At 38.6% G+C, this 27,338-nt stretch overlaps 1 protein-coding gene across 1 annotated transcript; it reads left to right on the top strand.

Annotated features, from left to right (window-relative positions):
* Positions 1 to 952: 952 nt before the first annotated feature.
* On the top strand, positions 953 to 25,992 carry FBXO40 (F-box protein 40). The gene is made up of 4 exons (XM_081317044.1): positions 953 to 993; positions 14,500 to 14,529; positions 16,608 to 18,491; positions 25,651 to 25,992. Exons 2-4 carry the CDS (start codon positions 14,527 to 14,529, stop codon positions 25,894 to 25,896), a joined length of 2,133 nt encoding a protein of 710 aa, XP_081173170.1. The 5' UTR covers positions 953 to 993; positions 14,500 to 14,526; the 3' UTR covers positions 25,897 to 25,992.
* The last annotated feature ends 1,346 nt before the right edge of the window (positions 25,993 to 27,338 follow it).

Raw genomic sequence — 27,338 nt, 5'->3', positions numbered from 1 at the left:
TTCTTTAAGGTAAACAATGCTTTGAACTTCTTTTGAAGAGTTTCATCTGTCGGAACCATGACAGTCAGTTTTTCCAGAGCCATCTTTCTGTCTGGCTCTCATCTTCAATAAACTACAACCTTCTTTCTAAAGCAATCTTCATGTTTATTCCCGGCTTGGATTGGACTCTGATGAAAATTTTTCTTTCGACAATAGCAATTAAATATTGTTATCCTTATGAACCTCTTTTAGATTTGCCCCTTTTTCTGGTTTGTCCTTTATTTTCCCCAAGAAAATGTGGTTACTGTAGCTATGCCTCAAAATTAAGTTAAAAAGAAGTTTGCAAGGTGTAAGATACTAGGATCCATGCATTAGTCAAAATTCAGGCCTAATATATAAAACCCAGAGTGAAACTCATTAGTAAATGGAATGAAAAGCTGCTGCTAAGATGCAAGCAAGGGACAACCATCCAAACCGCGATTTGGACTTTGTTTTATTACTTAACTTTTAATGTCAGTAAGATTCATAAAGATAGTTTGAACTTTATATTTTGAGACAAGAAAGCTAATATTTTGTACTAAATAAAGATTTGTGATCTGGCTGCTATGTATGGAAAATGCTAAGGAAAAATATTTTTAGTGAAAAATAAAAGAAGGGATGCAAAATTTTCTCTATAATACAGCAAAGCGAATACCATTGGCCTTTACTGGTAATATTGTCCTTTATTAAGATATGAATTACGTGTTCAACAGCAACTGTGTTAAATATCACTCTAGCAGTAGCAAAGAGTAAATACCATGGAAGGACAGTGTTCCATAAAGTGAATCATGCTGCCTAGTGCATCACTTTTATTTTTAACAGTCCATGTCACATGGATCCATTTCAGTTTTTTTCCCCTGCCTCCTCAGATTTCTTTGTGCGGTGCTTTGCTCCAAGCATTCTCCGGCCATTTCAGCTGAGCTGGATAAATCCAAGAGAACTTTATGTACATGAAAAGAGATTGTACATTTAACGGTAAGGCTTTTTTTAAAACGAAAACCCTTTCAAACAGAAGCTGAAAGATAAACGCTATATTGTTATGTCAAAATCACCATCGAAAAGAATAACTTTCAGTTAATTTGCAAATTGTTTTGTCCAAATATTTAGACTATTTTGAAGCTTGAAGGATTGATTAAAGTTTGGACTGCAGGCTTACATACTGTACTTTCACTCGAAAATAAGGAATATATATCAAGTTAATAAATTAAGAGAGAGATTAAGCATTAACCTATTTGAGCTAACTGTTTCAGATACCTCCCTCCCTAAAGCCCATCAGCACTTGCACAGTTTACATGTAGTCTTAAAGCTTACTTATCTTGGTTACTTTCTTTTCTATTGTGTATTTATTCTACTTCCATGAACAGATGATAGTCAGCCTAAGGCATGATGTCATCTTTAGAATCTGTTTTCAGTGCCAGGGCTCCGTCCCTTAAGACATTAAATCAAAAGAAGGCCAGGAGTGCTCTTATTTCTTTTCTGATCAGCTTAGAGCCAGAGTGGACAGAATGATAATGTAATGACATCACACAGTTGTTGGAACTGGAATGTCAGTGGTTGTGCATTATTTTTGAAGTTCGTTAAGCCTAATTGTGATTTATATACCATTCTTGTTTTGTGACAAATACCAGGGGGAAACTGTATATATTTTTCAGGAATTTGTCACCATTCACCCAAGATGAAATTTCTGGGAGGAAGGAGGTTGGGGACATTTTAAAAAAGAGATTTTATAGTTGCATATAGCCCTTAACCTGTCTATCTTTGTATCAAATAATAATAAGGAATCTTAGTAAATGAAAAAACTTTGTACTAAGTAATAATGATGATTTATAATAACTGAAGGGGGCACAATGGCTCAGCAGTTAAAGACATTGAGCTTGTCCGCTGGAAAGCTGACAGCCTGGGTTTGAGACCCAAGCACTGCGTGTCGGGGTGAGCTCCCATTACTTGCCCCAGCTCCTGCCCGCCTGGCTGTTCAAAACCATGCAAATGCAAGTAGATAGGTAGGTACCACTTTGGTGGGAAAGTAACAATGTTCTGTGTGCTGGCTCCTTTGGGTAAGAACGGGAGATGAGCATCGCCCTCTAGTGTTTGGAAACCCTTTGTCTTTATAATAAATGAAAAAAATCCTTACTAAGTAGTTAGGACAATCATTGATTGTGATTATAAGAAAGAGCCTTTGAAATTCCAGGATAGAATTATCAGACCTTTGTAGTTTTTCAGTGATGAGAATGGCTCCATTAGGAAACTTCACCTCATGGAATTAGGGCACCACCAACAGCTTCTTCTGAAATTATCACAAATCAGTAGGTGCCAAAAAAGGTGTTTGGAAGACTACTGAACATGCACATATAAGGAACCCACATACCGTAATGCAAAGTGTGGAGTAGGCATTACATTAGCAGTTGTCACTGTAGAAATCAGGGGTCCAGTTTCTCTTGCAGCCCAAATCAAAGTGGCAATGGAAGCATTTCCTAAGAATTGGAGAAGAGGGGGTTATGCCTCAACTGGACATAGGAGCCTAGCAAATGCAAGCCCCTGACCATATCCTCAATGTGATTGTGAGCTGAGGCATGGTCATCATTCAAATGCCAAGACTTCCTTCAAAGAAGACTTTAAAACTTGAACAGCTATTACAAAGTTAGGCTACCTCCACAATAGGGGATGATACAAATACTAAATCAGGAGAACGTGTTTTCTAAAAATGTTTAGTGGGGCATTTCCAAGTGATGCTTACTGAATTGTGAGAAAACTCCTATAGCTCAGCATATATAAACCCTCAAATCACAGCTGAGTAAACTTAGCTATAATAATCACAGATAAGCTGAGATTTACAGTATATCCAGCCCAAGTCAAAATACTGGCATATAGTCTTAATATATCTGAAGGCCACTAATTGTAGTAGGGAGCTTGAATGAGTTGGGAAGTTTCAAAACTGTGTTTTCTGGGATCCTTGGTGAGGGAAAAACATGAGAATAAAATAAAACATATAGATGCCTATACATTAAGGCTCAAAGTATGAGGAACAAGCAGGGCGAATTTGAAGTCCTAGTTAGTACATGGGAGTAGGTATAACATTGTTGCCATTACTGAAACCTGGTGGGATGAAACCCATGACTGGAACATACCACTAAAAAGATTTAAATTGTTCAAAAAACAAATTAACAAAAGAGGAGGTAGAATACATAAGAAGTAACTACACCTCTATAGAAATGCAAAAAAAAGGAAAAAAACCTTCTTGTATGCATTTGGGTTAATATAGAAGGAAAAATGTATGAAATTGCCATAGATGTATACTACAAACCACCCAACTAAGCAGAGAAAATAGATGAACATTTTATTAATCAATTAGTTAAGGTGTGTAGAAAACATGCTACAGTAGTGGTGGGGGACTTTAATTATCCTTACATCAACTGAAAGACAGACTCTGCACCAAGTGGGAGATAAAACAGGTTCTAGACAACCTTGTTATCCAAAAGGTAAAGGAGGGAGCCAGAGGGTCAGCTATATTGAACTTAATGCTTACTAATAGGGATGAAGTGATAGAAGGGATTGAAGTTGCGAGAATTTTGGGGGAAGAGTGACCATGTCGTATTTGAATTTAACACAATGCAGGCACAAGTAATTGAACAAGATCAACTACTGTCTTACACTTTAAGAGAGCTGACTTCAACAAACTTAGAGCTTATGAAGGATTCCATGGATGGAAATCTTAAAAAGGAAAATAGCTCAAAATGTTTGGAAAACTCTGAAAAATGAGATTATAAAAACCCAGTTTAACACAATACTATTGAGAAAAAAAGAGACTCCAGATGAAACAAGTACATTTGCATACATAATTCTTTGATGAACTGAGAGACAAGTCAGGAAAGCTATGGCTCAGAATTAACTAAGATTTGCAATAAATGCCAAAAATAATTTTAAAAGTTTATTTCAACATGTAAAAAAACAAAAACAAAAAGTCAAGGAAACAATCAGTCTACTAATGGAAGAAAATGGCAAGGAGATGATGGGTAGTATGGAGAAAGTGGAACTGCTTAATTCATTCTTTCCGTCTGTTTTTACACAAAGTTAAAAAAAATTAGTCCAATCTATCAAAAACAGTACTGCAGAAGACAATAAAAATACAAGTCAAAATAGACAAGAAAATGGCAAGAGAACACCTATCCAGCCTAGCTGAATACAAATCACCAGGACCAGTTGAACTGTATCCCAAGGTTTTGAAGGAAGATGTGATCTCGGAAACCTGAATCAAATCTTTCAATGCTCCTGGACCACCGGGAATCTACCAGAGGACTGGAAAAGTATTAATGTGGTTCCCATCTTCAAAAAGGGGAAAAAAAGGATCCAGGAAACTACAGACCAATCAGCCCTATATCAAAACTTGAGAAAATCCTGGCTTCCAGTTTGTGATTGTAGTGCCAGCGGATGTGCGGAGAGAGCGCTCTCTCCGCCACTTGGTTTTCCTTCATTGGGGGCCCCTGAAAAGGGTCAAAAGTCACCCTGGAGGGGCGACAACCATGAGGAGTACCCTCGATAGATCGTGAAAGGGCAGAAGCCCTTCTGTTTGATCTGAGGCAGCTCCTTTGGACCAACAGAGAAAAGATCGGCCATCAACATGGCCGATCACTAAACCGTACCAGCCAAAATCCAAAATCACCATCAAGTAAAACGAAGCACCATGGAGGAATTGGGTGAGACCTTACCTTACCTTTCTTGTATCCCAACTATCTTCCTGTGAAGGCTTTTTGAAATTTCTTTCCCCCATTTAACATGGTGGCGTCTGCCTACCTTGGGAAAATAAAGCCTTGAAAAGAACAACTAAACTAAACAACTAAATAATTGGACTTGCACCTTTTGGATATTTGGGGTCCCAAAAAATTCCTATTTCTATGGAGACCCATTATCTTATCTACCTGTTAAGTTGGGGAATTTTTTTTTAACTGGATAAAGGCCTAACTTGAGTTTGGAAAAAGACTTTACAAGCTATCGGGGATATCTTGTGGTAAAGCCTGGTATAGCAAGTGAATTTTTTTGACTGTGAGACCTGCTTACAGCCTAGATTTGTCCTTGGCACTATCTAAAAAAAGATAAGAATTTGAAACAGCTGGGCGGTGAAAACAACTTCTAGGAATAGTGGAGGTGGACATTTACTGACTTTTATCAAAAATAGCCTCCACTAAAGGACTATCTGTAAACATCATAGAAATGGAGGAATATTACCCACAACTTAACTATAAACTTATACTTGAAAAAATCCTTGAAGCTACTGAGCTAATGAATTCCAGACTGAAAGACAAAGGTGCCAGCTTAAATTTACAAAATGAAGCCCTGATTTCAACTGATGAACTTACAATCCAAAAAGCAACAGAAGAGGAAGAAATTAATATTAAAGAGGACTTTAAAGAACAACAAGTACAACCTACTGAGAACTTTGACAGCCAAATCTTGATTTCAACTAAAAAATCTGCAATTCAAAAAGCAACACTAACCGAAGAAACCAACACTAAGATGGAGGGTGCTAAAGATCAACAACTACAGCATATTGAGAACCTAGACAACCAAACAACAATCACAACATTGGACATGACTTCTTACTCAAGCCAGACGAAAACGGAAGAAGAAGATAGTTCAAGCAGTGATTTGTCATAATTGTAATGATTATGGTGTACAGCTCATGAAAACCCCAAATCCACAATCTCAGAAAATTAGAATATTGTGAAAAGGTGCAATATTCTAGGCTCAAAGTGTCCCACTCTAATCGCCATAACACCTGCAAAGGGTTCCTGAGCCTTTAAATGATCTCTCAGTCTGGTTCAGTAGGAAGCTGGATGTTCCCAAAGTGCTGTATCAAAGCACATTAATAGAAAGTTATGTGGAAGGGAAAAGTGTGGAAGAAAAAGGTGCATAAGCAGCAGGGATGACCGCAGCCTGGAAAGGATTGTCAGGAAAAGGCCATTCAAAAGTGTTGGGGACTTTCACTTTGGGAACATCCAACTTCTTTTGCAATTACCTTTTGAGGCTTTCTCTCCTTATGGAGGGTGTCAATGATGGTTTTCTGCACAACTGTCAGGTCAGCAGTCTTCCCCATGATTGTGATTCCTACTGAACCAGACTGAGAGATCATTTAAAGGCTCAGGAACCCTTTGTAGGTGTTATGGCTTAATTAGCTGATTAGAGTGGGACACTTTGAGCCTAGAATATTGCACCTTTTCACAATATTCTAATTTTCTGAAATTGTGGACTTGGGGTTTTCATGAGCTGTACACCATAATCATTACAATTATGACAAATCATGGCTTGAACTATTTTGCTTTGCATGTAATGAGTGTATCTCATATATTAGTTTCCCCTTTTAAGTTGCATTACTGAAATAAATGAACTTTTGCACGATATTCTAATTTTTCGAGTTTCACCTGTATAATACACCCATATCTACACATGTATACCTGTTTGTGTCTGTGTCTATATATACAGGTACTGTATTCCTCATTTAGTGACAGCCTTGACTAGTGATAATTTACAATTATGATGGTGATGGAAAAAGTAATTTTATGACCAGTCCTTGAATTTAGATCTTTGCAGGTGTGCAAAGGAAAGAAAGCTGAAATAAGATCATAAGCACAGTTGCAGTTTCACTTAGCAACTACTTGGCATCTCTGATCTAGAATACTGAGGGTGGCTATAGCTGAACTTCAACCTGACCTAAAATGCTAATTTTAAATGGCTGCAAAGGACAGCTATTCCTTTTTTTCCTGATGATGGTAACACTTCGTGGATTAATTTTTTATCACCAGAACTGTGTAGCAGATAGAATTTCTGTCTTTGTTTGATTAGAATAGTGGTTACACTTCTTCATGGTACACGTTGCCCATGCTTTCCAATGCCAATCATGATTGCTCATGCTGATTTCATGAGGACAGAGTTCGCCAAAGTAAATGACAACTTTCTCTCAGTTTTCTGTCATCATAGAGGTTAGGGGAGAAAAAGTACTGCAGGAAGCAGATTCAAAGGAAGAGTTCTGAAGAGTAAGTACCATCTTCAGGCTGATCTTGTCTCCTTATGACCATTTTGAACAAGTTTCTGTTTCTTCGCAATATAGGAGTGCCACCTTCTGGGATGTTTTTTCAACTTCCCACTCTATCCTATAGCTCTAGTGTAATTTGGACATCCTAACCAGGCCCATCTTTGTCTTCCTTACCAGCCCTGACAAAGTCAAGCAGACACTGAAGATTATATTATCAGGGGAAAGGAGAGTAAGTATTCCATCTCTGGCTGGCTCTTTGTCCCTAGTGCTTCTTATGCTCACAAGAATAAAATAAATAGTCATGTTTTTGGGTTGCATCTTCAATTCTATATTTATTTTAAAAGGTGAACCAATGTGATATATAGCATTTATGCACTAGGTGTTTACAACATTATTCATATATTGCTGTAGTAATATAAAGCCTATCTTTGGTAATGATATATTGCTACAACAATGGCTGGAGTATGTTATAAATCACTAGTACAGTACTTTCTGACACCATGGACCATAGCATCCCAGGCCTCCCTATCCTCCACTGACTCCTTGAGTCTGCCCAATCTCATGCCTACTGTATCAATGACACTATCTAACCATCTCATCCTCTGTCACTCCATTCTCCTTTTGCCTTCAAACATTCCCAACTTTAGGGTCTTTTCTAATGAGTCCTCATTTGGTGGCCAAAGTATTTGAGCTTCAGCTTCAGTATCTGTCCTTCCAAAACCAGTCAGAGTTGATTTCCTTTAGGCTTGACTGATTCGATCTCCTTGCAGTCCAAGGGACTCTCAAGAGTCTTCTTCAACACCGCAATTCAAAAGCCATCATTAAGTGTAACTCTAGTGCTTGATAATTTGGTTTTACTCTAGACCAGGGGTGTCAAACTGCCGGCCCACGGGCCGGATGTGTCATTCCAAAACCGCACCCACCCCATTCCTGGCAATGGAGAAAAAGCTCTGATACATTGTGTGACGTCACGTGACCTTGCAAGTTTGACATGTCTGCTCCCACTTGGGAGTTAAGTTGAGCCAGAATTTCTCAGGGGAAAGATGTCAATTATGTGTGTATCCTGAAGTTACCCAGCTTCAAGGCCAAGATAGGCAGAGCATAAAGTATGTTAAAGGATGGTAAGGATAGGAGAAAAGAAGAAAAAACTTAAGCTATAGCAGATATAATGAGGTTAACTAAATCTTCATGATGACAAAGACAATTCACTGTTTTAGTGGCTCCTTTCTAGCATACAGTAAGATTTATATTACCCAGTCATACTGCTTTATATGTATTTCAAAGAGCACTGAGCCAAGTATACGTCAAGTCATATCAAATGTTCACGAACTTCTTTTAAAATCTTGCCAGTGAACCTGACTGACATAATTCATAATTCAATCCTCAGATAAATCAAAGATGGTTATCAAAAGACCTTTCACTCTTTGCTACTCTTGACTGATTCATCCTTCAACCAAATACAGTTGCAATCCAGAGCCATGGGAGTTTACAGAATGATTTAGTTTTGAGAGTATAGATCTTTGTTTTTAGGCTCATTGGTCTGTTTATATTTTCTGGAAATAAAGCTTATTGCGAGTTGAACCTCTAAATTCATCCAGTTACCAATGCCTTGCTCCAGCATGAGACTCAAGTGATTAACAATATGTGTTAATTCAGCTGGTTTAACTGTAAGCCCAACACACGGCCCCTGTATGAGTCCTGGCCCAAGATCTGACAGGGAGTATTTGACTCCTTGCTACGCAAATATAAGAATGCAAGTAGACTTACAGCTCATAGTAAATTAATCATCTCTATAAGACTATGATTTTTCTCATTATGCTCAAGTAGGGTTCAGGTTAGTCTAATTGTTGTGTACTGGGTTCGTTGCTTCAATGACGAGACGAGGCGAGTGAGTTCAGCAAAGATCATTGTTTATTGCTTGCAGGATCTGAACTGAGAAACAGAGCTGCAAATGCAGCAATTTATACCCTGGCCTCTAGGTGGTGGCCAATAGGTTTAAAGCAACCTATTGCCGCCCTAGAGGCAGCCAATGGCGGCACTAGAGACGGGTTGTCTGGGAGCCATTAGCCAGCTTCCCTGCTTAAGCAACCTTCCAGCAATTAACCCACGTGGTGTTCCCTTAACAAGACAAAGCCCAATACATTACACTAATGACAGGGGAAGCTGCAATGGACAATCTGTTGGATAACTTCACTAATTTTGTAGCATGTCTAACTTCAAGAATCTGGTCAAACAAGTGTCTGCCAGTTATGAAATCTGTTATCTCTCACAGGTTAAGCCTTTGTTCAGAAGTATTCACTGAGTTTCAACTATGTATTAGCTCAGAATTTGGACTATGACAAAATAAACTCAACTAACTGGTATAAAGGACTGTCAGGCAAAATACAGGATGATCTCATTTATGAAGGGATTCCACAAACTATGATAACCTGTCCTGCTTCAGCTTTGATGAAATAATTATAGTGGAGTATGGATGGGATGGAAAGAGATCTTTATTGAAGACATTTTGCTGAGTTGTGTCTGTGAGTCTTCTGCCAAATAAGCCCTCAACTGAATAAGGAGCTAAGTGTTGGGAGACCCAAGATTTATAGCTGTACTCAGTGTAAAGACTGACAGTAATCAAAACTGACTACATAACATTCATTGATTTCTTAAAGGAAAGGCTTATTTCCTCTGGCTGAAAGTAGATGACATGAAAGCTTCTTTAATTTGCTTTTGATAATCTTTATAGCCAATTGCCCATACTTGAAAAGATTGATGAAAGTTCATGCTGAAGGGGAGACAACCTTAAAAGGGGCTCTGTTAAGCCATCATGGAAGCTGGAATAAATGGAAGAGATTTTATATATTATTCCCAAAATGGTGGGATTTTTTGACAGGCATCATACTTTTTCAGGTAAGATGTTAAGCTGAAAAATCAGAGAATATGAAACCATTTTCTTGGTATAATTCAGAGAATTATGATTTCCACCTGCAATTAATGTAGTAATTTCATTTTTCCCCTCAGCCATTTATACACCATGAATGGTCATATGCTATGATATTTGATAATATCTGCTGTCAGGATTTCCATTGACGGCCTGACACCTTGCTGGCATCCTGCCATCAAAGGGGAAGGAAGAGCATAGGCATTTGGGGCAATCCACACCTGTGTATCAAATGGTGGGAAATGGGAAAGGGGAGCTGAGATGTGAGGAAGACCAGAACTGTTTGTACCAGTTATGCCAGGCATCTTCAAGAAAATAACTGCAGAGCTTTTTGGGATTCACAAACTTCTATCAGTAATTCATCCCCTTGTTTGCAGAAATCGTCCTCCCCATCACAAACTTGCTAAAAACAAAAGTGGGGTGGATGCCCAAGCCCAGCCAGATGCTCCAATGGGCAAAGGAATGTCAAGTAGCATTTGAGAAACTAAAAATGCCTGTTTGCGGCCAAGTCGGTCCTAAAACACCTAGACCTGAACGCTCCTTTTGTCATCCAAACTGATGCCAGTGATGTGGCCATGGGGGCAGTCCTCATACAAAAAAACCAGGAGAAGGCCCTGCAACCATGCATCCAAAAAAAACAACACTCCACACTTCAATTTCTGCTTCACCTTCCTGCAACCAACATCTTTAGTAAAAGTTCTTTTCACTTGAATCAATTGGAGTTCAGAGTCTGCTTTCCTAAATGATTACCTTGGGGCAGGTCTGACAACCTGGTAAACATATGAATCAGTTTGGAGCCAGCTACTGTTCTGAGTATTGTGGTTGTCCTGTGAATCTAGTAAATGTTGTTATAGATACTTTGCCAGCATTTGACAAGCTATTAATATGCCATTCAGTAGTTAATGCAATGATCAGGATAACTGTAAGCTGGTTCTATAATCACCCAAAAGTCATTATTTCTCCAACTTAGCTCTTTGATCTCAGATTCATCAAACTATCTGACCTATATTCTGTCAAACTGAAGAGCATACATGTTGTCAGTTCAGCTGGCATTCAGCTGGCATCTCTCTAATGAGACTGCTTGACAACTCTTTGTAAGTCTTTATATCAACAGTAGAAGTACAGGTAGTTCTCAACTCATGACTGGTTGCTTAACCAATTACAAAGGACTCAAAAAGATTACTTATGACTTGTCCTCAAAGTTACAACTTCCGTACCACTTCCACAGTCATGTGATTGCATTTTGGGTGCTTGGCAACCGGTTTGCATTTATAACCGGTTGCAATGTCCTGCAGTCACATGATCACACCCATTGGATAAGCTGGATTAGGATTTACAGCCATGTAATTTGCTTAATTACCAGGTGACTCATTTACGACCATCTAAAATGGTCGTAAAATTGAATCCAGTCATGTAGTGACTCGACTTATGATCACAATGACTTATGACCAAAATTCCTGCCTCATTTGTGGTTGTGAGTCAAGGACTACCTGTAGATTTAACTGTGCTGTGGTCAGCTTTTTTTGCTTTTAATTTATGAAACTGGAATATTACCAAACTGAATAGTTCTTGAATTCTTGGGAGGAATATTTGGATTTATTGCTTTGCTAGATATCAGTAGCTCAGCTGAGCTGTTAAAGACTTTTGTGAGCAGAAAGTGGTTCAACAGTTCCATAGTTTAACAATATCTTTTTAAGACAAACACATTTAATAATAATAACACTGACTTGAAGACAGATAAAAAGTTATGTCACAAAGATGATTTGATTAGTTTTCCTGCATGTTTCAAAAGGTTGGACTAGATCAGTGATGGCGAACCTTTTAGAGACCGAGTGCCCAAACTGCAACCCAAAACCCACTTATTTATCACAAAGTGCCAGGGCTGCATCAGCATTGTGGTGGCCTCGGGGGGGAGGGGGGGCAGGGATGTGCCTCTGAGTGCCGCCTCTGGCACGCAAAACCTGGGGGTGCAAAAATGGGCCACCGTGCTGCAAGGTGCAAAAATGGGTGCCGCCACACCGCAGGGTGCAGATACAAGGTGCTGCATCATGCAAGAATGGGGCAGAGCTAGTGAGTATCACACAGGCACTAGCCCCGCCTAATTTGCAGCGTGTGTGTCCTCACGGCCCCATGCACGCATGCACGCATGTAAAATGCTTCCCCCTCCCTTTTCTTCCAGTCCACCATTCGACAATGGTTGGTGACCTCTGCTCTGCCACCTCTATTCGAGCTGGCTAGTCGGCTGCCTCGCCTCCTTTGTGCTAGGAGGGGCTCCTGCTCCAGGTGGCGCTGGCAGCCTGATGGACCTGCTGCTGGCGGCAGTGATGGTGCACGGGCCAACAGAAGGGGCTCTGAGTGCCGCCTCTGGCACGCATGCCATAGTTTCGCCACAACTGGACTAGATGATCCTCATAGTCCCTTCCAACTCCAGAATATTATGATTCATTGGACTTGTGCTGTTTGTTGTTTCTATTTTAATTAGAGTTAGGGAGCTGACAAACTGTGATTGTCTTGTACTTCTCTTTCAGAAGTTGTTGGTGTAGTTACCAAAAGCTAGAGCCAAGTTGCATGAATTATTTACTATGGCCTAACTAAGCATTTTTCAGATTTTTATATACATATTTTAAATATTTTTAGTGTTGTAGTTATGGATCAGGTAATTACAGCTGGATGTTTTTTTCCTTTCTGGGCTATAATACAGTTTCAACTAATTTTTAATTCTCCTTCATGGAAAATGCTGTAAGTTTAGGCACTAAAGTTTAATTTGGTAGTTAAATTCTTTGCAACAGGAATATACTTTCTTCAATTCAGATTTATTCCTGACATATTTCTTAGCACCCTCTCCTTAGTTGATTGGAAAAATAGTTGTATTATAGGTCAATGTGAGAAGAAAAACAGAGGTCATTATAACTTGGTACAGAATATCTGAGATAGTGAAATAATTTAAATTTTCAGAACAAATGTTAATTTAACAACTGCCTTTTTACTAGCTGCATTAAGATGTGCTATATTAATATTTGAACCAAGAATATTACAAACTGAATTATTTCCTTACCTGTCAGGATGCCTTGTGGAATTCATCAAGGATGGCTTTCATCTCCTCATATAGTAAATTAGATTTGGGGACTATTTACTTGTCTTATTGGACAATTGAAGAATATTCTGAATACAGTATTCTGAATAATACTATTAATATTATTATTGCATGCTGATGATATATATCTGATTGATAATTATCAAAGTTCTATATAAAATTAATTGATTTAGTATGAACATTTGATAAATTATCAGGTCAATTAATTGAAATAAGTTTCACATACTCCCTGTAAGCTCTTATCAATGGAAATCTGTAAAAATAGGAGTCTCATAGGTTATTTAAATTTTAAATAATGTTTTGAAATAATTCACGTAATAAGTATTTATTTGGAAAAGTAAATATTTGTTTATATTATGCAAATGCAACCTCACTTAATACATTTTGTCCAACTGATTCTAATAACATCATAATCTGAAGAAGCAAACTCTTTAAAAGAGCTCAGACCTTAATGGATGAAATAATGAGACTATCATCTAGTGAAGCTTTCCATCTTTAGTATGGACATGATCACAAAGTCAGTTAATTATACTTGATCATATGTTGAACAGTTTGAAAATTTCTGAGAGGAGTCCATTTATAAAAGTTGCATAACTTTTTAAATACAGAAACATGAACAATGGACAGTCAGTTACTTTTTGTTGTCTCTAGGTTTATATAAATTAATTAGTTTTACTCCTAGTACAGTAATCTTGGCATTGGAGGCATCAGTTCCACTATGGAGGAAGCTGTAAATTCATTATGTAGGCAACTAATAGCATTGAAGAGTTTATTTCAGAATATGTGGCTTTTCTGCCTCCAGGAGGAAAAGTAAATGTTTATTATACTCAGAGGAAATCTATTGCTATAGCATAGCCTTAGTATTAAGAACGAGAAGACCACATTCACTTTGATTTACTGAAAACGTAGTCACTAACAGGGTGACAGTACAAAATATAGGGTTTTTGTAGGCAGTGTTCAGGATATATATATGTAGGATCTGGTTGGCTGTATTAATAGTGCAACATTCCTTCTTTGTTCCACTGGGAGAAAGAGAAGTAGGGATTTGTCATCACTGCATTAACTCCCACTGCCCAAATTACATTATTTTATTTGAGATCAAATATGTTTCAGTGCTGGCATGAACAATAGGGATGACCGTTCTGTGAAGGGCACAACAGTAGTTTGGGCCCTGCCTAATGATGCAAGGAATAGGTATAAAATTCAAGGGTAATAGAATCTCAAGCCATCCTAGGAATTCTGGTAAAAAGTTTTTTTTATCCTTATTACTAATAATAAAATGTCAAATAACACAGTCTGTAAGCTAATGGCATTAACACCATAGTTTTATAAAATAATATCATTTTTGATAGTATCTTTTTAAATACAGTATCAGATATCTCATTCTAAATTCCAGGAAGGAGCTCTTTTTATTAACTATTTTAATTTTTCTTCTAGAGACATCAAAGACCACTGACTGGAACTATGGTAGGTACTTTTGAAATATAATAAAGAAGAAAAAATGTGTTTTTTGTTTAATATCATTTTTACAATATACTTTTAAATCTTTTTACTCTTCAGTTTTGTTTGAGGTGGTGATATAATAATGGTTCTCTACAATAATAGCCAGCAGGTAAATGTTAACTGAGTTTGCATAGTCTGCTAAATCAGGTTTGTTCCTCTGTTTTATAAAATGAACTACAATGGCCACTTTCATACATAAACAAATAAACCATGTGATGGTTTAAAAAGATGAGTGGGTTTTTGTTAAATTTTTGTTTTTCAGCTCCTTGCTATTTTCTCTAAGTCCTGAATGAAAAACCGGGATATTAATCCAATAATTCAATGAATAATAAGCTCCAAAAACACTTGATATTGTTGAATATTGCTTAAATTAATAGTTTAATAATTTCATACCCCTTTTTTATGGAACATAACCATCTGATGCTAATTGCTTTTTTGTGCTGGTGAGTATAAATGATTTATTTAAAAAATGTATATGGCCACCTATCTTAAGCAACTCTGGGGGGCCCTCAACTGCATTTAAAAATTAAATGTAGAAATAAGCAAATTTCTGTAATTGAAATTCTATGATTTCCAAATCTCAATTCCCTACAGTGAAGAAATGCAAATTAATATTGTATGTCCCAGGCTGATGCTGTCCAGCATCTGCTTGGACAGTACTTTATTAACTTTTACTAGATTCCTAGTAAAGGGAAACCTATCACTATCTGGAATAAAGCATCCCACTGTTAAACTGCTGGTATTAGAATATTTTTCTGATAGATCCCTGAAGATGTCAAGAGTCAAACATCGCTTAGAGACTATATTTTACAAAACAAACAAACCCAAACCCAAACCCATAAGATAGTGTACAATTATTAAAGCTCTTAGGATCTGAATATAGAAAAAAGTTAAATGTTTACATCACTGTCCTTTTCAAACAAAGTAAGTTTTAAATTTTTACGGGTATAAATTCAGATTTTTTTTGTTTCAGCTTTGGAAAAATGAAATGTTTTAGAGAAAATAACCTGTTTCAAGTAGTTTAATTAGTTAAGAGGACAATTAAGACATTTTCTTGTTTTCTTCTTAATTATCTACTTTTTTTTTGCTCGTTCTCTTTTCTTCCCAAATTATCCACTGCTACATTCAACCAGTCCACTTACATATTAGTACACTTGCAGCATTGATTATTTTTGTCTAAGTGCTATGTAGAGAAGAAAAACAGAAACTATATCACAATCTGTTTGAAGTTACAATGGCACTGAAAAAAGTGACCTATGATCAGTTTTCACACCTATGATTGTTGCAGTATCTCCATGGTCATGCGATCAAATTTGGGTGCTTGGCAGCTGGCAGGTATTTATAACAGTTGCACGATCACCCTTTGTAACTTTCCCCTCTGGCTTCCAGCATGCAATGTCAATGGGATAAGTCAGATTTGCTTAAGGACCACATGATTCACTTAACAACTGCACAGATTTGCTTATCAACTGTGGCAAAAAGGTCATAAAATGGGGCACAACTCACTTAACAACTGCCTTGCTTAACAATGGAGGTTTGGGGGTCAACTGTGGTAGTAAGTAGAGGACTACCCATAATATGCTTCCAAGCAGATTCAGTTTAGGCCTGATTTCTCTCCAATTAAGTGTTGGTCAAACACTGGTTGCTTCAGAAACTCTTTTCTGATTGAAGGTTGACAACCACATTTAAAAGAGAAAGTAGCCAAGCACTTCAGTATCAAGGCTCTTGGGTAAAAGGGAAATAAATTTCAGCACTGTAGGTTCAGAATTCAAGTTTTGCAATTATTCAGACAGCCTTAATTTTCTTATTGGTTATGGATAAACCGGAATTGTTACTTGATTTAATGTATTAAAATTTTACAGAGTTGTAGCTACATCTCATAGATATTTTGAAAGTGGCTGGTCATCTGCCAAACCCTTTTTGTGTAAAATAGTTCCTGTGCATTTCAACATGCAGAATCCTTTTAGCCTCAAACATTGTTTCAGTGTTCCTAAATGCGTTGAATACTTGCTTCTCTTCCCGCCCTCTCTGCCTTCCTTTAGATTAGCAGACGGCGGACTCCACTTGGACTGCATAAGCACTGTGAGAAGTGTTTCAACAAATACTGCCAAGCTCCTGCAGAGCCTTCAGTCTCATGTGTAGTGATCAGTTGCCGCTCTCACTGTGGTGCTGTCTTTCATATGTGCAAAGAAGATGATCATAAACTCCTGTGTCCCCTGGAACAAGTTTCATGCCTTAATTCTATTTATGGCTGCCCTTTTACAATGGCCCGTTTTAAAGTGGCAAAACATCTCCAAGTTTGCCCTGCCAGCATAGTTTCCTGTTCTATGGAATGGAACCGTTGGCCATGTGCAGATTCTGAAGCCATTCTTCATGAGAACATTATGAAGCAACAGCCAAAGGAAGAGTGCCTGGATGTAGCCATAGCTCTGAGAGATCAGGAAGCTCTCTTTAAAGCACTCAAAATGGCTGAGCTCTTCCCAGAATGCAGAGGAGCTTGTACCCTGGAAGGAACAACAGAGGATATTGACTGTTTTGAAGAAAAAGCTGTTGGAGGAATTGCTGAGGAGGCCATATCAAATAAAACTGAGGCAGCTGTGCTCACTCAGCAGGAACGTGAACATCTGGCAAAAAATAAAGATGGGGTGGATTTGATTGGTTACAAAAGCTGGGAAAATATGTTTAGTAAAGAATTTAAAGCATGCCAGGCAGCAGAACTGTCACTCAGCAATACGAAAAATGCATCTGAAAGTGGATCTCCACATAAAGAACATGCTTCTGGCAGCACTGTGGAAGAAGCCAGCAGTACAGAAGGCATTGAAAAAAACAAAATCCATCAAATCAATTTAGCAGCTGAAAAAACAGGGTTGGCTCCTTGGCAAGATGGAGTGCTAGAGAGGCTGAAGAATGAGGTTCCTGTTGGTGAGTATAACATGTACTTGGTGCACCATGGAAGGATGCTCATTCATTTTGGTCAGATGCCTGCTTGCACTCCCAGAGAAAAAGACTTTGTATATGGAAACCTGGAAGCTCAAGCACTGAAGACTGAGACCACCTTCAGACCGCCACTTAGTTACTGTGGCAAAAGAACAAAGGTTGGGGATCCTGTGGCACATAAAAAGCCAAGTAAGAGCATATCCCTGGATACTTCAGAGTTGGACATAGATGTTAAAGAACTTCCCAAATCAAACACAATAAAAACGACACTGTTGTGCGCTCTTGAGAAGGAACTAAAAGGTCACGAGATATCTAAAACCAAGTCCACTGATGCCTTATATGTGGATATTGGCACTCAAACATACAGCTTTGTTGCCCAACCTTTTTCTTCAAGAGCTGTTCTAGCAGATATTTTAGTTACAAAAGACCCACTGGATCTCCATCTACAGCTCCATAGTGAGAGTGTAACCCAGAGATACAACAAAAGCAGCTCTGCATTTACATTCTCTTGCAACCACTTTTTTAGGAGAGATGAGTTTTCTTCACATTTCAAGAATATTCATGCAGATATCCAGTCCTCCCTAGATGGGTGGTTCCAGCGCCGCTGCCCACTTGCCTATTTGGGATGCACTTTTGTTCAATATCCTTGGCATCCTTCTGGGCAAAAGGCAAATGTTATCTACAATCAGCATCTCATGGCATTTGCTGTTAAGCCAGAGATTGACCCTGTGCTCTCAGAAGCCAAGAAAAGTAACTTTATAAGAAGTAGACAAAGGAATGAAAGGATTGCTCTAACTAGTCTTCCCTTGGAGATTCTGAAGTACATTGCTGGATTTTTGGATAGTGTTAGCTTGTCTCAGCTGGCTCAGGTGTCAGTACAGATGAGGGATATCTGTGCTACTCTGCTGCATGAAAGAGGAATGGTTTTTCTGTTATGGAAAAAGAAGAGATATTCTCATGGAAGAACCTTATGGAGAGTCTGTGGAAAGGCAAGTACTGGGGATACCTAAAAGTACAGCAGAATTATCCAAATAGAAAGACAGAAAGATATTTATATTGGCTTCTAGGTTATGCATATTTTTAGCATTACAAAGTAGTAAGTCTTCAACTTACAATTATTAGTGACTGTTCAAAATTACAATAGTAGTGAAAAAAGTGACTTATGACTATTTTTCACAGTTACGACTGTTGCTGCATCCCCGGGTCACATGACCAAAATTCAGACACATGGCAATTAACTCATATTTATGACTTGCAGTGTCCCGGGTCATGGGATCACCTTTTGTGACCTTCTGACAAGCAGTCAATGGGAAAGCCAGATACAATTAACAACCAGGTTACTAACTGAACAACTGCAATGATTCACTTAACAACTGTGGCAAGAAAGATTGTAAAATGGAGCAAAACTCACTTAACAAATGTCTCACTTAATAACAGAAATTTTGAGGTCAGTTGTGGTCATAAATTGAGGACTACCTGTAATTTTAGTTAAGCATGCGCATACTGTAGTTTAAACAATCCTGTGACAAGCAGAATTGCATGATCATAGAATTTAGAATAGAATAGAGCTGGAAGGGACCTTGGAGATCTTCTAGTCCACCCCCCTGCTCAAGCAGGAGGGCCTATACCATCTCAGACAAGTGACTGTCTAGCCTCTTCTTAAAAATCTCCAGTGATGGAGCGCCCACGATTTCTGTTCCACTGGTTAATTGTCTTCACTGTCAGGAAGTTTCTCCTTAATTCCAGGTTGCTTCTCTCTTTGATCAGTTTCCAACCATTGTTTCTTGTCCTGCCCTCTGGAGCTTTGGTGAATAACGTGACCCCCTCTCCTTGGTGGCAGCCCCTCAAATACTGGAATACTGCTATCATGTCACCCCTATTTCTTCTTTTCTTTAGACTAGCCAAACCCAAGTCCCGCAGCTGTTCTTCATATGTTTTAGTCTCCAGGCCTTTAATCATATGAGCTCAGGATTCAAAAAGATCTTGACAAACTGTAACAATCGGCCCTATCTAACAAAATGAGTTTTAATGTGGAGAAAAGCAAAGTTTTACATTTAGGCAGGAAAAATCAAAGATATAAGTATAGATTAGGTGTCATTGATGAAGATACTGAAGAATACTGGGCCAAAGACAGAGCCCTGTGGTACCCCACTGCTTACTTCTCTCCATGTGGATGTAGTACCACTGAGGACTACTTGTTGAGTACAGTTTGTCAGCCAGCTACAAATCCATCTGGTGGTGATGTTGTCTATTCTACCTTTTTCTAGCTTACCAAGCAGTAGATTGTGGTCTACTTTGTCAAATGCCTTACTGAAATCTAAGTATACTATGTCTAAGTATACTACATCTACAGCATTTTGTTGGTCTACTAGTTTAGTCACTTTATGAAAGAATCAAATAAGATTGGTTTGGCATGATCTATTTTTAACAAACCCATGCTGGCTGCTAGTTAGAACTTTGTTTGCTTCTAGTTGTTCACACATCTTTTCTAGGATCTTCCCAGGTATTGGTGTTAAACTGATTGGTCTGTAGTTTCCTGGGTCTTTTCCCCCCCCTTTCTTGAAGATGGGGACCACATCAGCCCTTTTCCAATCCTCAGGTACTTCCCCGGTGCTCCAGGATTTATGAAAGATGTGGTGCAATGGTTCTGAGATAACATCTGCCAGCTCCTTCAGAACTCTGGGATGTAATCTGTCGGGTCCCAGTGATTTATATTCGTCAAGGTCGGATAGGTCCGTGGTGGCAAACCTCTGACACGCGTGCCACACGTGGCACGCAGAGTCCTCTCTGTGGGAACGTGCGCCATCATCCCAGTCCTAGGCCTTCAAGCTGGGTTTTATAAAACTTTTTGCTTTAGGCCTCTGCCGCCGTGTGCAAAAAAAAAATAGTTCAATCAATCAATTTCAACTTCTTGCGGGGGAAAAAAAGATCTCGCAAAGTTGGAATTGATTGAACTTTTCAGTCCCACCTAGTCTGCCGTTACCACCGCAGCCATGCCTACCCAATGGACCACTCTCACTCAATGGGCCACACCCACCCAGCACACGACAATACATAAGTGGGTTTGGGGTTGCAGTTTGGGCACTTGGTCTCTAAAGGGTTTGCCACCATTGGGATAGGTCAGGGGTCAGCAACCTGAAACAGCAAAAGAGCCACTCGGAACTGGTTCCGACAAACACACAAAAAAGTGGGAGCCGCAAAATGTGCGCGCGCATGCATGCACGCACGTGCATGCGCAGAACAAGCGAAAACATGCACCGCCCTGACGCCTGCACCGCATTCTGAGGTGCGCGCGCACCTGTCCAAACCGCCGACGCTCGTTTGGAGGTCTGCCGCGTTCATCAAACATGGACGAACATGGCAGCTGTGCAAACAGGACGGTGGAGGTTTGGAGAGGTGCGCGTGCACCTCTCCAAACCTCCGCCGCAGGCAGCAGCTCTGCAGACGGGGCGGTGGAGGTTTGGAGAGCTGCGCGTGCAGCTCTCCAAACCGCCGCCGCCCATTTGGAGAGCTGCTGCCTTTGTCAAACATGGACGAAGACAGCAGCTCTGCAAACGGGGCAGTGGAGGTTTGGAGAGCTGCATGTGCAGCTCCCCAAACCTCCGCCGGTGGAGGAGGACTGGGAGCCGCAGGAGATGGCTTAAAGAGCCGCATGCGGCTCCGGAGCCGCAGGTTGCCGACCCGTGGGATAGGTGTTCTCTTACCATTTTCTTGCTTATTTGAATTTTTTGTTTCTAGTTTGTCTTTTGCAGTGGGTTTTTTTGGTATGCTGGGCTATAGTTTCTTTTTGTGTGAAGACTGATGCAAAGGATGAGTTAAGCAGCTCTGCTTTCTCCCTGTTGCCTGTAATTTCCTTGCCATCTTCTCTCTTTAGTGGGCCTACAGTTTCCTTGACATTTTTCTTGTTGTTAATGTGTTGGAAGAAACTTTTTTTATTATCCTTGATTTGACTTAAACTTCTCAAATGAAGGATCACAGAGTCTCCAAATTTCAAAGTGATTGCCGAACCATAGGCAATTGACTGATTTCCATTCTTTTGCCTTTATTTTTACTTCATAATTGATGAATTTTGTAATCCAAGTACCAGCACAATCAGATTCTGCCCCAATTTATGAGGTAATCTTCTCTGCCATGTAACATTAGACTCCAAGCTCCATTTTTTTTATCTCAGTGACAAACAGTTATGTATTGCATAACTCTGGGCAAGCAGCATGGGGCTGTTAGCACCTTGAAAGCTCTCCCCCTGTCTTTTAACATTGTTTTCCAGAGTCCTTTTGTGAGGGATATGGGCGATTTAAAAATTTGATAAGTGAAAATATATATTTTTAATTAACTGGTAAAACAATGTGATAACAGCTCCATTGAGCTAAGTGGCAACACCTATGAATTGTACAATTCAAAGCTCAAGGAAGATGTCCCCCCGAATGGAGACGAAACATTTGCAGCTAAATCGCCAGGCTCAGAGATCAAACCAACAGCCCAATTGTAATATAAAATTTGGACAAGGAATTCATCATAGATTTCATGTTTGTTGATGACAGGGTGATTTTTACAGAAGTTGAAAGAGAAGCCTATGGCATTCAGTTTGATGTAAGAACTGTTGATCCACATGGCTTAACCATTAATACTGACAAAACCAAAATATTCATAAATGAGGATTTTCAGGCAATCATCCACTTTAATGGAGTTCAGATTGAGCAAGCTGAACAATTTCAATATCTCAGCTCATTTGTCCAAGAACGAAAAGCAAGATATGATACCTCTGGCAAATAAAACAGCATTAGCATTGCTAGCAAAAGCACTTCTATCAATCTTTAATATTTTCAATGCTTCTGTGTGGTACAGAATCTTGGACGTTGCTTCCAAATTATTAGAAAAAAGTTTTCCAAATGTACTGCCTATGTAAAATTTTAGCAATTTCAATTTATGACAAAATACAAAATGTGACTATTGTGATGGACCCATAGAACCTCCAATCGCATATCCACATATGGATCATTACTGGATGCAAGCTAAGTACTTTAAATTCAAATTCAAACTTCCTGCCCAAAGAATAAACAATTGACCAGCAACAGCATAGCAATTAGGTTTTAAATATCCAGGTCATTTTTTTCAGGTGTCTCTGCAACTGGATGTCCAAGGTATTCTCATCAACCCTCTTTATAAAGGGAAATTAATGGCTTCATGAAAAAGGGTAAATCACTATTTCCTTCAAGATGTCCCCCAGTCTAAGGTATTTTGCATCTCTCCAAGATAAAAACCAGGTTTAAAATGTGGCTTGACCATGAATCCCTGTGTTGTCACCGATTCTCTTCCAGAAAGAAGTCAAGTTAAAATCTCCCCACACCATAGGCTAGAAAAAAGAAAGCTGAAATTAAATCCAGACAAGATGGATTGGTGTAGGTCAGTAGAAGCTGAACATGAAAACTGAGTTTCATCCTATTTTGTGTGATGTTATATTACCTCAGAAAGAATAGATATGCAGCATGGCAGTGTTCTTTGATTGTTATCTCTCACTGAACATAATTGGCAGCTGGGTTGAAGAGCATTTTTATGTACCGTAATTATGACTACAGTACCAGCTGTAAAAGTCCCTGAAAGAGTCAAGAATATGCTTTGGTTACATCTTTGGATTATTAGTGTACAATACCTAGGGCTGGTTTTGCAAGTGTCAGAAGTTACCACTGGTGTAATATGAGGCAGCTACAGTTAACAGGTGCATAGTTCTAGGATCATATGATACTTATAATTGGAAGTCTGCATCGATTATCAATTTTCTCACAGGTAGAACAGTGTATTATTGTTAATCCTCAAACATGAAAAGACTTAGAGGTTGACAATCTGAGGGACAATATATCCTATTGCAAACCTGGCTAGGTGATAACATCTGCAGTAAAGATCATAGAATCATAGGACTGTAAGGGACCTTTGAGGTTTTCTAGTCCAACCCCCTGCCCAAGCAGATACTTTATTCCATTGTGGACAAATGGCTTCTAATCTTTTCTTGAAAACCTCTAGCAATGGAATACCCACAACTCCAGGAGGTACGCTGTTCCATTGTTAATTGTTCTCACTGTCAGGAAATTTCTCTTTAGTTCCAAGTTTGATTGTATTTAGATCCTCCATGAATCCAAAGAATTATATACTTTGAATTTGAATTAAGGAAATATGAACATTCATATAAAAAGTATATTAACATCTTTACCCATACCACATCCATATCTAAAGTTATTTAGAAATTTTACTATAATTCCCAACCATCTCAACTAAAGAATTTAACCAACAACTTGTTAAATTGACTTCAGATGATAGCTATATAGATAAAAAATGTGCCTTGGAATCACATTAAAATAAAAATGTTTCTTCCTATAGAGAACGTTTTATTTATCAACAGATACCACAGATAGCATAGTCTTCCTGACAACAAGCACAATAGTCAGCATCTGGTGTTTGAATAAAATCTCTAATTCTGGAGTAACATAACATTTGCCCTAGAGTGTCTTTTTTAAAAAAAGAAATCAGTGCAGATTATAAAAATATGGATACTCATGTTAAACTAGTACTTGTCCAAGAGTTTTAAAGAAATCATATAAAATGCTTTTTCAACATCTAAAAAAATAGGTCCTGGATTTTTAGTGTTTTGAACTAAAGCAATTGCATCATTAAATATCTAACATTATCAGAGCATTGATGATCCTCAAGTAAATCCAGCCTGGGAAGAATCCATTCCAGTCTAGGGACTCTGGTAGCTCTAAAGATCTTAGCATCTGCATTTATCAAAGAAACAGAATTAGAACAGACGAAGTAGGTGGTTCTATCAAAGGACTAATTATGCCTCACTGAAATAGAAAAAAACTTTGGTATATTCTGCCAATAGAACAAGAGGTACACCCATTATATTGTGTTTATCAATTAGTTAGAAAACAATCATGAACAAATGCATTCCCACTTCCATATATTTAATTGCAGCCACAATGTCTTGAAGAGAAAACACAAACTGAGGTAAGTAACCTGATTCTGTGATAGCTCTGGTAATCCCAAATTCTCTCCCTCTTTCCAATAGTATTTCCTGATACAATGTAAAGAGTTATGTTTGGGCAGCATACAATTTGTTAAACTCATAGCGGAAACCACAGATCTATATTGCTGAAAATATGGGTGGGGCCAGTGGTGGGATTCACATAGATGAATAACCAGTTCTCTGTGTGGATTCCACTTCCGGAAGTCCATTCTGGGCCTGGGCAACAACAAATTAGCTACCGGTTCTGCTGAAGTGGTGGGAACTGGCTGAATCCCACCACTGGGTGGGGCTAAACCTTAATAGGGATAACAATCCTTTATTTTTTCTCCTTTCAAAATTTAACTTTGAATAATCTTGCTGCTTTTTATGAAAAATGTATCCAATAATAACTTTAATAAATACTTGTACTCCATTCCAAAATCAGCAATGAAACCTAGTCTTCTGAAATGAAAATTTCTACCATCTCTTGTTACATCTATAATAAAAGTGATTGATACATTTAAAGATCCTCTGTGAAATGTATGCAAATGATTGTGGATTGAGGCTATTTTCAGAGGTACATGATCTACAATGTTTGTACCATCTATGTCATTTGCCTTAACTTTGGATACCAAGGAATGAGATACCAGGGAAAAATGTAAACAAAAAGAATGTCTGTGTGCAGAAGAAAGAACATTCTGTGAAGGCTGGAAGATCTGGTTAACAAAGTGTAATGCAAGATATTGACTTAAGTAGATCAAATCTATAATCTCTAATTCTTTGCAATTCTAGCCACAATAGAGATAAGTTATCTTCTATTGTGCATACATCTAGCCTGTCTTAGAAGCATTAAAGCCCACAACTATTCTGTTAAAATCAAAGAGTTATTTAACTCCTATAATTGATAACTTTCACTTTTTAAAAAATCAGAGTATTTATTCTTTCTATGAGTTGGGTGGCCACATAAATTTAATAAATAAAATACATAAACACTTTCCTGTTTTCACCATGACAAAGTTAGTGAAATAATGAATATACAAATATTGTCCATGCTTTCCTTTGGTTCATATATGGAAGAGCTATTTGCAAGATCTTATTATCACAATACTGATATTTTCTTACTATCTTTTGTTCATCTCTTTTGCTAGATCTGGAAATTTAGCACCCTGTTCTCCACTATCAATAAGTGGCAACTCAGCAATATTCCATCCATAGCTGTACACTTGAAAACTTGCCCTTTCTATGAAGTGGTACATAAAAAGGATCCTATTTTGCTTACTAGCATGCTTTTACCTCAAGAACAAACAGAAGAGAATTTGGTCTCCATATTTAAACGCAGACCTGGATGTGGACCTGGTTCCAAGAAATTTCAAGAAGACTGCACTGATTTCTGAAAGCATATGTCAAAGGATTTGGGATTCTTTGGAATGCACTGCATACTCTGCTTTAATAGGTCAACAAGGTATTTTTATAGTTTGCTGATTCGTCAGGATGATATTACATGCTGTGCTCTAATTTTATAATTTTTGATTCCTATTCTGGCTCTAGAAGTTCTAGAGCAGGGCTTTTCAACCAGTGGTACACGTACCACCTGTGGTACTTTGTCATGTAGCAGGTAGTATGCGACCATCCTAGAGAAGTGTAGCAGGGGAGGGGAATGAGCCGAAGTGATCCAAGCCTGAGGGAGAGGCAGCTGCAGCTGCAGGACTGTCTGAGCTCGGCAGAAGCTGCAGGAACTGGCAGGGCTCCAGCTGATTGGCTCCAGCTGATTGGCGCTCGGAGCTGGAGGTGAACTGAAGAGAAAGGGGGGGGAGGAGAGGACAGTCTATAAAAGGAGGTGGTTTGGGTGGGCAAGGGGGAAAAAGACAACAGGGAAAGGTTTAATCTGTTTAAACAAATGTAATTAGTTTTACCCCCTTTAATTGAGTCTGTCTATGGCTTTTAGAAAGTTTTCTTTGAAGGTAAACAGACTTAATTTAAAGTTAAAGCTTTTCAACAATTGCTGGAGCCTTTCAGTCTCAGATTGCAACATTGTGACACGTGACACGCTTGAGGCAGTTTAAGGGAAAAAAGCCTGGAGTTTATGTGTTTCTTTATTTTGTGAGCTTTTCTTGCTTTGCACTTGATTCCTGTGTCTTTAAGGGTACAGGGAAGGGATGGAGGGTGCATTCTTACTACACTGTGGAATGGGCTCAGAAGGGAGAGAGGAAGAAGGGCCGATCAGCTAGCTCAGGGGTCTACAAACTTAGCAATTTTAAATCTGTGGATTTCAACTTACAGAATTACTTAACCAGCCATGATGGCTGAGGAATTCTGGGAGTTGAAGTCCACAAGTCTTAAAAGTGCCAAGTTTGAAGACCCCTGAGCTAGCTGGTAGTGGTGCATATTAATAAACATGGATAAATTCATCATACATTTGTCAGTGCAAAGGTAAAGTGATTCAGCAAACGAACAGCCTCTGAAGAAATTAAAACTGGTACTTTTTTCCTTTTTTTCTGCAGTTTGTAATATTTTATTAGAGTATAGAATAAAATACAAAAATACAAAAGCAAATAGTATAGTAGGACATAGTGGGGAGGAAAAAGGGGGAAAAAGTGAGGTGGAGAAGGGAAAAAGAACAGACTTCCTCTGTTGCAGTAGAAGGAAGCATTAACATTGAACCTCCATAATATTATAAACTAGCCATTTCTATAACAACAAATGAATCTAATCAGTAAAACCCAAAATCTCCCCCACCTTTTTTTAATCATCAAGTTTTTGACACCTTGCTAAGCACTGGTGGTACTCAAATACTGTCATGTTGTAAAAGTGGTACAATCTGTGAAAAGGTTGAAAA

This window comes from Vipera berus, assembly GCF_964194415.1.
Source record: "Vipera berus genome assembly, chromosome: 2".
NCBI classification, from domain to species: domain Eukaryota; kingdom Metazoa; phylum Chordata; class Lepidosauria; order Squamata; family Viperidae; genus Vipera; species Vipera berus.
The sequence above is the reverse complement of the archived record's forward strand: the minus strand, read 5'-3'. Positions and strand labels throughout refer to the sequence as shown.